Raw genomic sequence first — 13,261 nt, 5'->3', positions numbered from 1 at the left:
CAGGGCTTTGGTACCTGATAGAGAAAGGAAGGGGACAGTTGGTAGTTGACCATCTCCTGGTGAAATACGGGGGTCAGACTTCCAGACATCGGAGGTACAATCCACACCCAATCTGCTGGGCAGCCTCCTCGCAGGCGGGTCTCATGTTCCAGATGCTTCATGAAGGACTCTGTAGCGGCATGGTGGTCTACAATGGTGACTTTATCACTCTACGAGACAGACAGATTCATTATGAGACATGTGAAACTTTAGTTGGACAAAACGCAAGCAGATCATTGGACTGCATTTCCTAAAGATGGCTGCTGAGCCACGCTACAGCACCAACCTAACTGTAACTAAATGTAACGGTCAATCCATCTGATAATATTGAGAAATACACAGTGAAAGGAATTATTAATTATTAATTTCCTGACAGAGCCCCACCCAAATACACTAGAAGGGTCTATATCTAAGGGCTTTGGACTTGGTTCTGACCTTCTTCTGAGCTGCATCCACTTGCTTTGAATTTTTTAGCAATCCTATTGATGTGAATGCGAATCCATTCCGACAAAAATATGAGATTGGCCCCGTATCAGACAGCTGGACACCATGTCCGATTCTCGGGATAGATTTCATCTGGGGTAAACGCTCCTTCACAATATAAAAGCTGCAGTCTCTCTAAGTTTGTAATTCTGGGTTATTCTCCCCATGTGATTGCTTTTTAATACTTCAGATCATTTGTACACCTGAGACAGGGAATGGTCAGACCTTTTCTACTGTTACAGTAAGTCAGGAGTGGTCAGCCAGCACACGAGGGGCATCAGCAGGCACATGGGGAGGAAGTCAGCTGGCACAGGAGGGGCATCAGCTGACACATGGGGAGGGTGTCATCCGACACATAGAGAGGGTGTCATCTGGCACACGGAGAGGGTGTCAGCCGACACATGGAGAGGGTGTCAGCCGACACATGGAGAGGGTGTCAGCCGACACATGGGGAGGGTGTAAGCAGGCACATGGGGAGGGTGTAAGCAGGCACATGGGGAGGGCGTTAGCCGCACAGGAGGGGTGTTAGCAGGCACATGGAGAGGGTGTCAGCCGGCACATGGAGAGGGTGTCAGCAGGCACATGGAGAGGGTGTCAGCCGGCACATGGAGAGGGTGTAAGCAGGCACATGGAGAGGGTGTCAGCCGGCACATGGAGAGGGTGTAAGCAGGCACATGGGGAGGGCGTCAGCCGGAACATGGAGAGGGTGCAAGCAGGCACATGGGGAGGGCGTCAGCCGGCACAGGAGGGGCGTTAGCAGACAAATGGAGAGGGTGTCAACCGGCACATGGAGAGGGGCATCAGCCGGCACAGGAGGGGTGTTAGCAGGCACATGGGGATGGCGTCAGCCAACACAGGGGGAGGGCATTAGCCGGAACATGGGGAGGGCGTCAGCCGGCACATGGGGAGGGTGTCAGCCGGCACATGGGGAGGGTGTCAGCCGGAACATGGGGAGGGTGTCAGCAGGCACATGGGGAGGGCGTCAGCCGGCACACACACGGCTGCTTTGATATTATGGTACCTGGTAACTGTACAGGACGGCGATGTTTATCTCCAGAGCTGCCCGGTCCTTCCACAGAGATGACGTTTTCTTGGTGTCCAAGCCCAGGCGTTTAGCCACGTCCTACAATCACAGAAAATGTCTAAAATATTAAAAGGACCTAAAATCCAAAAACAAGTGAATTTTTTTATATGTATTGTAAAACATGAAAAAAATAAAAATAAAATAAAAATATAACTGATTGGCACCACGGACAATAATAGGGGAATTCTGGGTATTTGCTATCCATGATCTGCATGTTCTATGACACGGGTCTAGAAGAAGCATTTCCTGCATACAGCTCCGTGCTGGGGGATTATAGAGGTGATCCATGAACTATATCTAGAATGTACAGACAATGTAGATCATATATGTTCTAGACAGAGAGGGGGCTAGGGTGGGGTCCAAAGTGTGAGCCCCTGAGCTACAATTCACATAGCACAGAGTCATGGACCCAATAATGGGGTCAGCTGGACCAGATTACCAGGAGTCATAGAGAAGATGTTACCAGTGATGCCATGATCACAATGTTGGTGTGTAGCCAGTGATGCCATGATCTCAGTGTTGCGTGTAGCCAGTGATGCCATGATCTCAGTGTTGCGTGTAGCCAGTGATGCCATGATCTCAGTGTTGCGTGTAGCCAGTGATGCCATGATCTCAGTGTTGCGTGTAGCCAGTGATGCCATGATCTCAGTGTTGGCATGGAGCCAGTAATGCCATGATCTCAGTGTTGGCGTGTAGCCAGTGATGCCATGATCACAGTGTGGGCGTGTAGCCAGTGATGCCATGATCACAGTGTTGCGTGTAGCCAGTGATGCCATGATCTCAGTGTTGGTGTGTAGCCAGTAAAGCCATGATCTCAGTGTTGGCATGTAGCCAGTGATGCCATGATCTCAGTGTTGGCATATAGCCATTGATGCCATGATCTCAGTGTTGGCGTGTAGCCATTGATGCCATGATCTCAGTTTTGGCGTGTAGTCAGTGATGCCATGATCTCAGTGTTGGCATATAGCCATTGATGCCATGATCTCAGTGTTGGCGTGTAGCCATTGATGCCATGATCTCAGTTTTGGCGTGTAGCCAGTGATGCCATGATCTCAGTGTTGTGTGTAGCCAGTGATGCCATGATCTCAGTGTTGGTGTGTAGCCAGTAAAGCCATGATCTCAGTGTTGGCATGTAGCCAGTGATGCCATGATCTCAGTGTTGGCATATAGCCATTGATGCCATGATCTCAGTGTTGGCATGTAGCCATTGATGCCATGATCTCAGTGTTGGCATGTAGCCATTGATGCCATGATCTCAGTGTTGGTGTGTAGCCAGTGATGCCATGATCTCAGTGTTGGCATGTAGCCATTGATGCCATGATCTCAGTGTTGGCATGTAGCCATTGATGCCATGATCTCAGTGTTGGCATGTAGCCATTGATGCCATGATCACAGCGTTGGCATGTAGCCAGTGATGCCATGATCACAGTGTTGCGTGTAGCCAGTGATGCCATGATCTCAGTGTTGGCATGTAGCCATTGATGCCATGGTCTCAGTGTTGGCATGTAGCCATTGATGCCATGATCTCAGTGTTGGCATGTAGCCATTGATGCCATGATCACAGCGTTGGCATGTAGCCAGTGATGCCATGATCACAGCGTTGGCATGTAGCCAGTGATGCCATGATCACAGTGTTGCGTGTAGCCAGTGATGCCATGATCTCAGTGTTGGCATGTAGCCATTGATGCCATGATCTCAGTGTTGGCATGTAGCCATTGATGCCATGATCTCAGTGTTGGCATGTAGCCATTGATGCCATGATCTCAGTGTTGGTGTGTAGCCAGTGATGCCATGACCTCAGTGTTGGCATGTAGCCATTGATGCCATGATCTCAGTGTTGGCATGTAGCCATTGATGCCATGATCTCAGTGTTGGCATGTAGCCATTGATGCCATGATCACAGCGTTGGCATGTAGCCAGTGATGCCATGATCACAGTGTTGCGTGTAGCCAGTGATGCCATGATCTCAGTGTTGGCATGTAGCCATTGATGCCATGATTTCAGTGTTGGCATGTAGCCATTGATGCCATGATCTCAGTGTTGGCATGTAGCCATTGATGCCATGATCACAGCGTTGGCATGTAGCCAGTGATGCCATGATCACAGTGTTGCGTGTAGCCAGTGATGCCATGATCTCAGTGTTGGCATGTAGCCAGTGATGCCATGATCTCAGTGTTGGCATGGAGCCAGTGATGCCATGATCTCAATGTTGGCAGATTGATAGTGATGTCAGTCATTTACCACCAGCTCATAGGGCAGGAAGGAGGAACTTCATTGAAGGAGAAGATGGAAGATGGGCAGCCAGGTGAAGGTCCTCAGAGCTCACATCTCCTCCAGGATCCAATCACTTTATTCATTGCTGTGACCTTTATATTACAATATTTCATCATCAGTACGGGGCCTTTCCTTCATTCTACATATTCCCGCCACTCCTGCTACCTGCATGAACCCCAATCCATTAATAGGTCCTCCAATGGCCTCCACACTCACCACATCTCATCCAATAGAGCACCTTTGGGATGTGGTGGAATGGGAGATTGGCATCATGGATGTGCAGCCAACAAATCTGCAGCAACTCCGTGATGCTATCATGTCACTATGGAGGAAAATCTCTGAGGAAAGTTTCCCACACCTTGTTGTATCTCTGCCACCATGAATGAAGGCAAAAGGGGGTCCAACCCACTACTAGCAAGGTGTACCTAATAAAGTGTCCGGTGAGTATATAGGGGGGGGGGGGTGAGTGTATATGGTTCTACATGGAGGCAGTGTGAAAATGCTGCTGATTCTGGCTGCAGTGGACATATGACACATAGCGGACATCCTCACTTCCTCTCCTAGAAATCTGATTTTTACTTATTGTCTGCTGTTGCTGAGAGTTGAATCCCCCATTCTGAATAGCCCAGATAATAGCAGAATCCCCACCATGGTAGGGGCCCCTGACCTCGGAAATGTTGTATCGGGAGGAGTCACACAGGTTCCGCATCCCAATCTCGGTGCTCATATACCAGCCATTAAATGGCACCGCCGGGAACTCCAGACCTCCAATCTCTAGGAGGAGGCTGCTGACAGCGGGTAAGGCGTACCACTTCAACCCCAGGTCTGCGAACCATTCATATCTGGGGGAGGAGAAAGATGAACCAACGTTAGACTGGAGCTTCATCACAGAAATCCAACATGTTACAGGCACTGGGGGCCCAGCACTCACTGTGGGTGTCGAAGGGGCACCTCCTGAATGAGTTCTGGAGGAATCTCAAAGAGTTTCGGGTCGTCCCCATTGGCTTGCAGCAGGAGAGGTAACACGTCAAATCTTCCACCTTTTGGCTTCCAGCCAAGCTGAACGCAGAGCTGTAGAGGGAATGATGGGTATATGAGAAGATTAAACCTATTGGTGAACAGATGAGGAATGACAACATGGGACAGCAAACATGGAGTCTAACAGTTCCAGCATTTGTGAAAGGACAGGGCACACTGATGGCTGGATTGGCACTGATAACGTGTTTCATGCAACATGCGCTTAATCAGGACATATGATTATCTTGCTATGATTAAGCCCATATTGCATGAAACCCGTTAACATCCTGCCCCCTGCCTCTCAGAGCTGTGATACCTTTTACTATGGATTTAGATCAATAAACTTTGTTGGATTTCTTGCCAATTGGAGTGCGGTCAATCCCTTTGTATATTTGTGGACTACGAGGAATGCAGTGAAGTGTGTGGAGGGCATCAGAGGGGTGCAAAGAGCAGTGAAGAGGGCAGAGGAAGGGTGCTCAGTGATGGATTGGGAAAGATTAGTGGGCAGAGTTCAAGGAAGGTGACACATGGGGTCAGTGTAATTACAAAGAAATTGGAACTGGCCCAGCCACCGATGGCAGCAATTGGCCAAGCCACCAATGGTGGGAACTGGCCCGGGCCACCAATGGCAGCAACTGGCCCGGGCTACTGATGGCGGGAACTGGACCGGCCACCGATGGCGGCAACTGGCCCGGGCTACTGATGGCGGGAACTGGCCCGGCCACCGATGGCAGGAACTGGCCCGGACCACCGATGCGGGAACTGGCTCGGGCCTTTGATGGCAGCAACTGGCCCGGGCTACTGATGGCGGGAACTGGCCCGGGCTACTGATGGCAGGAACTGGCCCAGGCTACTGATGGCGGGAATTGGCCCGGGCTACTCATGGCGGGAATTGGCCCAGGTTACTGATGGCGGGAACTGGCCCGGGCTACTGATGGCGGGAACTGGCCCGGGCAACCGATGGCGGGAACTAGCCAGGCCACCAATGGTGGGAACTGGCCAGGCCACCAATGGCAGCAACTGGCCCGGGCTACTGATGGCAGAAACTGGCCCGGGCTACTGATGGCAGGAACTGGCCTAGGCTACTAATGGCGAAAATTGGCCCGGGCTACTGATGACGGGAATTGGCCCGGGCTACTGATGGCGGGAATTGGCCCGGGCTACTGATGGCGGGAATTGGCCCGGGCTACTGATGGCGGGAACTGGCCCAGGCTACTGATGGCGGGAACTGGCCCGGGCTACTGATGGCGGGAACTGGCCCAGGCCATGGATGGCGGGAACTGGCCTGGGCCACCGATGGCAGCCACTGGCCCGGGCCACTGATGGCAGCATTTGGCCTGGGCCACTGATGGCAGCAACTGGCCCAGGCCACCGATGGCGGGAACTGGCTAGGCTCTTGAGGATGGCTTCCAACAGACAGCAAGAGAAGTTAAAACATAGTAAAGTTAGTGCTTAAAGACCGAGAGCAGCAAGATGGCTGATTAGTATTGAAGGATGTTGGAAATGGAATTGGTAGACTCATGAGAAGTGACATACATGTGAAGTGGTGGCTTAGTGGATAAGGTCACATGGAGAGGTTGTAGTAATAGGCAACGGTGGTGGGGGATGCTGAGAGATATATTATTATTGTAAGGAGAGGAGAGTTGTGAGGAGGTGGATGAAACAGAAGGCTATGGAGGAACTGGATGAGGGTTCTATAACTGCAGAGCAGATATTGCCCCATCTTTAGTCATCTATGGCCAGACTTAGAGGGAATATGAGAAATCCCACCTCGGTTAGCTCCACGTTGGCTGGATCCCCCACCACTGTGTCGTCTTGCTGCGTATACCCCGCGTATCGGATCAGCTGACTGTTCCATATCCGGAAATCTGAGCTTCCATCTTTTCTCTGTGGGAAAATGGTGATGGCTGACCTGGAAGAAAGGCGATGAGACATTGTGAGATCATTGGGGGGACAGAAGCTCCATCAAACAGACTTCTCTTCAATGAAAATCAAAAAGACAAAAATGGGAATAGAATTACTCAGAATTTACGGTGGGATCTACCAAGTCCCTTGTATGTAGAGATAAGTCTGCCATGGACAAAGCAAACACTTGGGCATGAAGAGGTTACAGGGGGTTGCATTGTGTGTAGATTGTTGATGGAGATTGGTGGACATCGTACCTGATGTTGCCTTTGTTTGTGGCGTACTTGATGTGGTTGCAGATGTTGGTGAACATCTCATGGGTGGTCCTGCAATCTCGGGCATCAAACAACTGAGAGGGAATACAAACCACCATAATAAATGGAGAGACATGAACAATTTGTCAGACTAGGATTCATTCCATCAAATTTCCTCAAGATCAAAGCCTGTGTGCTCTTCTCACCTGGAGCTTTGACCACTGTATCCGGCCCACACATCGGGACGCGTTTCGCCACGCCTGCTTTGCTCCAAAGATCAGTTCCGTCTCCTTGAGTTGGTAGGTTCCTGTGGACATTATCTCCTGCTCAACCTCCTTTAGACGCTCTGTGTGTGCCTTGGACTGGGCCCTGGAAGAGGAATAAGGACCATCATGGAGAGCCTGAAGATAACATTCTACTGACCTCTACACCTCCTCCCTGGGTCAGCTGATTGCCTCCCATGGCTTTAAATATCATATCTACGCTGATGACACCCAAATCTATCTCTCCACCCCTCAGCTCACTCCTTCAGTCTCCTCACCCATCACCAACTTACTAACAGACATATCAGCCTGGATGTCCCATCACTTCCTCAAACTCAACCAATCCAAATCCGAGCTCATGGTATTTCCTCCCCCACGGTCCTCTTCCCCTGATTTCTCTGTCAACATCAACGGCTCAACTATCAACCCGTCCACCCATGCCAAGGTCCTCGGTATAATCCTGGACTCTGAACCATGCTTTCAGCCACACATCCAGTCACTGTCCTCAACCTCCGCATCATCTCCAAGATACGTCCCTTCCTAACCAATGATACCACAATGCTTCAAATCCACTCCCTGGTCATCTCTCGTCTCGATTACTGCAACTCCCTTCTCATTGGCTTACCTTTAAAAAGACTCCTCCCCCCTTCAGTCCATCATGAACGCTGCTGCCAGGCTCATCCACCTTGCAAACCGCTCTGTGTCTGCCACCCCTCTTTGCCAACCCCTCCATTGGCTGCCACTCAACCAACAAATTAAATTCAAGTTACCAACCATAACCTACAAAGCCATCCATAACTTGGTGCCCAGCAACGTCACTAATCTGGTCTCAAAATACCGACCAACTCGTTCTCTTCGTTCCTCCCAGGACCTCCTGCTCTCTAGCTCCCTTGTAACCACTTCCCATGCTCGCCTCCAGGACTTCTTCCGAGCTTCTCGAATCCTCTGGAATGCTCTACCCCCATCTGTCCGACTATCGCCTACTTTGTCTACTTTCAGACGATCCCTGAAAACTCATCTCTTCAGAGAAGCCTATCTGGCAACCACCTAACAACTGTACTCTTATTTTCTCCATCAGCCCATACCCCACAGTTATTACCTCTTGTATTTCTTGACCGCCCCTCTTAGATTGTAAGCTCTAACGAGCAGGGCCCTCTGATTCCCCCTGTATTAAAGTGTATTGTAGTTGTACTGTCTACCCTCAAGTTGTAAAGTGCTGCGTAAACTGTCGGCGCTAAATAAATCCTGTATAATAATAATAATAATAATACTGACCAGATATAAATGATGTTGTATCTACGAGTCCATCAACATGAATTCTTTATAGAAACCAATCAGATGAATCAAACCCAGACTTATGCACTGAGAAATCCACTAAGATACCAATACCACAAATTCTCACAGTTCTTTTGGTAGTCCAAAAGCCAACTAACAGAACGTAACGACACCCCAAAGTATGAAAGGGGTTACAGTCGTCTAGGATAATCCGCTCCCGAACACCAGGACAGCTATCGACCACTCCAATCCGCCATACATGAAGCCCATACAAATTATCCCCCCCCCCCCCCCCAAGTACGAGACAAGGCTCCGTATTGAGGTCAAGTGAGAATAACTCTCTTCTTCTTCATTGAAAGAAACACAGCATTTATATATACTTTGAGAATACCACATGAACAATGACTGTGTAATTACATCCCTTAGTAGACAGCCAGGTGAGCTCATTAACATACTTATCAATAGTCTCAGACCCAATTAACATACTGTCCTATTTTAGACAAAAGCACTTAGTTAATCAGTAGACATTCTTTAGGAGGGGCTGCTGGAAACAACCCCCCCCCCTCTCTCTGCAGCTAATACACATTTATTAGCAGACATGGTGTCTCTCGTAGTTCCTGGACGCCCAAATTAGGAGTTGCACTTCCTGTGCCTTACAGTGTATAGGAATAAGATAGATCTCCATATTTCCTGAGAGATACTGGTAATGTATATTACTGTCCCATTTGAAGTAGTCCAAACCATATTCTCAGTGTACACCACCCTCCCGGTCACCCTGCATCCATAAAAGATGCAGGGTGACTTAAACATAAGAAAGCGACACAAGGCTGGACATGGTGCCTCCCAACCTCTTTAAAGGAATTTGGGGTTCACAACCCCCATGATCAAAGTGACTCCTGTCACAGTAACATAATGACTTTGGCGAGTAATCGATGGGTTTCCATGGTCTACATTTTCTCATGACTTATACTTCCTATTCTGTCACCATGAAGAAGATCTGCCTAATAGTTATTTGAATAGTTATTGAAAAACAGCCAACATCCACAGACGAGACACGGTGCTCAGAATGGAGCATTTACATATCTGGATACTGATAATATGAAGACATGGCTGAAGAACAGGTGTGAGTGTTCACATGATGATGAATTCTCACGACAGGTGGAGGATTAGAAGACACGTCCTCCATGTTACCCAGTCATGTACAGCATATTCCTGACCTCCTGCTAGACCACCAAAAAAGTGGTTTAGCTTTTAGGTTGACACTGGCGGTTGATCTCCACCACTAAGGTTAATATGCTGCCTAGTCTCACTCCTGATGCTGAAGAATGTTCACTAGAAGTCAGCAGTGGTTTCTTCTAGAATTTACCCAAAACTGAAAGAATTTTAAAAACTTTAACCACTTGCCGACCGGTCACATTGACCGTACTGCGGCAAAGTGGCTCGCTATCGTCCAGCGACGTAGACCTACGTCGCTGGACTCCTCCCCTTGTGGGCGGCGCTCGCGCGCCGCCAGAGGCTCGCTCCCAGTGATTCAGACACAGCGGGAGTCGGGCCAGGGGAAGAGATGCGGTGATCACCGCCGCTCTTCCCCGATCGTCGGGGAATCGAGTCTGGAGATCCGCCCACTTGTGTAAACACAGCAGGCAGATCTCCTAAGTGACAGACAGGGTCAGATCACAGGATTCAGCATAGCTCAACCTGCGATCTGTCCCTGTGTCACACAGTCCCTTCCCCCCACACACGTCAGTAAGCATGAGGCATACATTAATCCCTTGATCACCAATAAAGTTAACCCCCTTCCCTGCCAGTGTCATTTTTACAGTAACAGTGCATATGTATAGCACTGATTACTGTAGTAATGTCACTGGTCCCCCCAAAAGTGTCAAAAATGTCAGTTAGGGGTCCGATCTGTCCGCCGCAATGTAAAAATCGCTGATCGCCGCCATTACTAGTTAAAAAAAAAAACAATAAAAATGACATAAATTTCCCGTAGTTAGTAGCTGCGATAACTTTTGCGCAAACCAATCAAAATATGATTATTTTTACCAAACATATATAGCAGAAAACAAATTTGCCTAAAATGGAAAAAAAAATTGATTTTTACATTCTTTTGGGAGGAATTTCATATAAAAAATGTGGAAAATATTGTTATTTTTTCAAAATTGTCGCTATTTTTTTTGTTTATAGCGCAAAAAGTAAACATCGCACAGGTGATCAAATACCACCAAAAGAAAGCTCTGTTTGTGGGGGGAAAAGGACATAAATTTTATTTGGGTACAGCATCGCACGACTGCGCAATTGTCCGTTAAAGTAACGCAGTGCCGAATCGCAAAATATGGCCTGGTCAGGAATGGGGTAAAATCTTCCGGTCTTAAAGCGGTAAAAATACGCTCATTGAGAATTTTTTTGTCAAAGACATGGAGCTAAATAAATTTTGGCCAAAATATATGACAAAAATTTAATATATTGGATATTTTTTAACTGTCAAAGTAGAAAAATATTGTTATTTTTTCAAAATTGTCGTGTTTTTTTATTAATATCGCAAAAAAATGAAAAGCGCAGAGATGATCAAATACCACCAAAAGAAAGCTCTGTTTGTGGGGAAAAAAGGACGTAAATTTCATTTGAGTACGGCGTTGCATGACTGCGCAATTGTCAGTTAAATTCGCGCAGTGCCAAGTTGCAAAAAGTGACCTGGACGTTAATCAGGAAAATCCTCCGGTCCTAAAGTGGTTAAAGTCCATCAAGTTGAGATGTAAAAAAAACAAAATCCATTTGGTCACCTTTTGATGGAGATGTAGTACTGGTTGATGAAGTCTTTGGCCTTGGGAAGAATTTCTTCTGGACTTTTTGCTTCTTGTGGAGGAGGACACATCATTGGAGATGGAAACATGTTGGAGCCCAGACATCGGGCTTTGGTACAGGCCACATCCTATAAGAAACAGATTACAAATCCAAAATGTCAACTTCATCAGAGTGCATGTAGGGAAAGCTGGCGATGTGATGATGTCATGTGATCATAACGAGCCGATGTATGTAGCGCATGCTGACACTGGGATGTCATGAGGGGCCAATGCCTTTGTAATACCCCTCCCAATGAGGTTTTAGTCCTTAGCATTCCCGTAGCTGGTAAATTTCCCAGGGACAGTCCTGGGTTATCCAGAGCGGTCCCTGGCAAAGTCTGGAAATTTCTATGGTTCTATATCTCAGGTTAGGTTCTAGGGGACTTCTATGCTCCCAATGAGGAAGGTGTTGTATGATCCTGTAGATGGCCAGTCTGTCTTACCTTCTCCGCTTGGACGTTCAGCGTGTCGTACGCCAGCGTTCGGTTCTCCCAGTTCCTGACCCGCAGACATTTCTGGTTCTGAGTTCCGTTGGCTTGGCTGCTACAAGACACAATAGGGGTTATTTGGCAAAGAACGAATTACAACCAATCAGAAATCATCTTCACCAACTCACACCATTCTACTAAAAATAGAAAAATGGTAAAAAAGGGAGGAATATCAGCAATATAAAAACATTTCATCCCACTAGAGCAGGGGTGTCAAACTCTTTGAGGGGCGTGCTACGCACAGAGCGCAGGGTTCAGGGGCGTGCTCTCATACACATCATATTTGTTTTCCCAGATCTGAATAAGTTCTTCTCCTGGCTCCTGGAGCCCTGAGGCTTTGTAGAGCTCAGACGAGAAGATGTTCTGCTTTATGCCATGGACTGTACAAAGTTCTCCAGCATTCCAACTGTGTTTGTGGGTTACCTTGCTGAAACCTGATTGGACCATTCCTGGTTACCCATGTCTCGTGCATTGCTGACCGCTACCAATACCAGCTGAGACTAAGGGGGGGGGGGGGGACTGGGGTATAATAGAGGGACAGAGGGGGGATTGAGGTATAATAGAGGGACAGAGGGAGGATTGGGATATAATAGAGGGACAGAAGGGGGATGGGGGAATAATAGAGGGACAGAGGGGGGATTGGGGTATAATAGAGGGACAGAGGGAGGATTGGTGTATAATAGAAGGATGGGGGGGGTTGGGGTATAATAGAGGGACAGAGGGAGGATTGGGGTATAATAGGGGGACAGAGGGGAGATTGGGGTATAATAGAGGGACAGAGGGAGGATTGGGGTATAATAGAAGGATGGGGGGGGGGGTTGGGGTATAATAGAGGGACAGAGGGGGGATTGGGGTATAATAGAGGGACAGAGGGAGGATTGGGGTATAATAGAAGGATGGGGGGGGGGTTGGGGTATAATAGAGGGACAGAGGGGAGATTGGGGTATAATAGAGGGACAGAGGGAGGATTGGGGTATAATAGAGGGACAGAGGGGGATTGGGGTATAATAGAAGTATGGGGGGGGGGGTTGGGGTATAATAGAGGGACAGAGGGGAGATTGGGATATAGCAGAGGGACAGAGGGGGGATTGGGGTATAACAGAGGAACAGAGGGGGGATTGGGGATGTTAGAGCCCTGGGTGAGTACAACCCCCACCATGTTGTACATGGAGATAGAGGCGATCACTCCATGGGGTTGATTCCAGTCTAAGGTCTGGAGTAAAGATGATATAACAGAGGCAGCCGCCCCTCACCCCCCACCTCGTACTTTGGGCCTCTATGTCCTCGTCACCCGGGCTTGGAGATGTGACAGTTGACTTCGGTCCTGGAAAATGTC

General features: G+C 48.4%; 1 protein-coding gene across 1 annotated transcript in view; it reads right to left on the bottom strand.

Annotated features, from left to right (window-relative positions):
- NOS3 (nitric oxide synthase 3) overlaps positions 1–13,261 on the bottom strand; it is a gene marked incomplete at its 3' end in the record, with an annotated part of 183,459 nt that overhangs the window by 130,280 nt on the left and 39,918 nt on the right. The window contains exons 2-10 of the mRNA XM_082259052.1: positions 11,881–11,980; positions 11,378–11,526; positions 7,263–7,425; positions 7,060–7,151; positions 6,668–6,809; positions 4,812–4,951; positions 4,548–4,722; positions 1,544–1,645; positions 15–209 (exon numbers count right to left, since the gene is read on the bottom strand). Of these exons, the coding sequence (XP_082115178.1) occupies positions 15–209; positions 1,544–1,645; positions 4,548–4,722; positions 4,812–4,951; positions 6,668–6,809; positions 7,060–7,151; positions 7,263–7,425; positions 11,378–11,526; positions 11,881–11,980 (1,258 nt within the window). The remainder of the gene's footprint in view (positions 1–14; positions 210–1,543; positions 1,646–4,547; positions 4,723–4,811; positions 4,952–6,667; positions 6,810–7,059; positions 7,152–7,262; positions 7,426–11,377; positions 11,527–11,880; positions 11,981–13,261) is intronic.

The sequence above is a fragment of the Pelophylax lessonae genome (assembly GCF_965119305.1).
Source record: "Pelophylax lessonae genome assembly, chromosome: 5".
NCBI lineage: Eukaryota > Metazoa > Chordata > Amphibia > Anura > Ranidae > Pelophylax > Pelophylax lessonae.
Note: the sequence above shows the minus strand (reverse complement) of the source record. Positions and strands in the feature narration are given on the sequence as shown.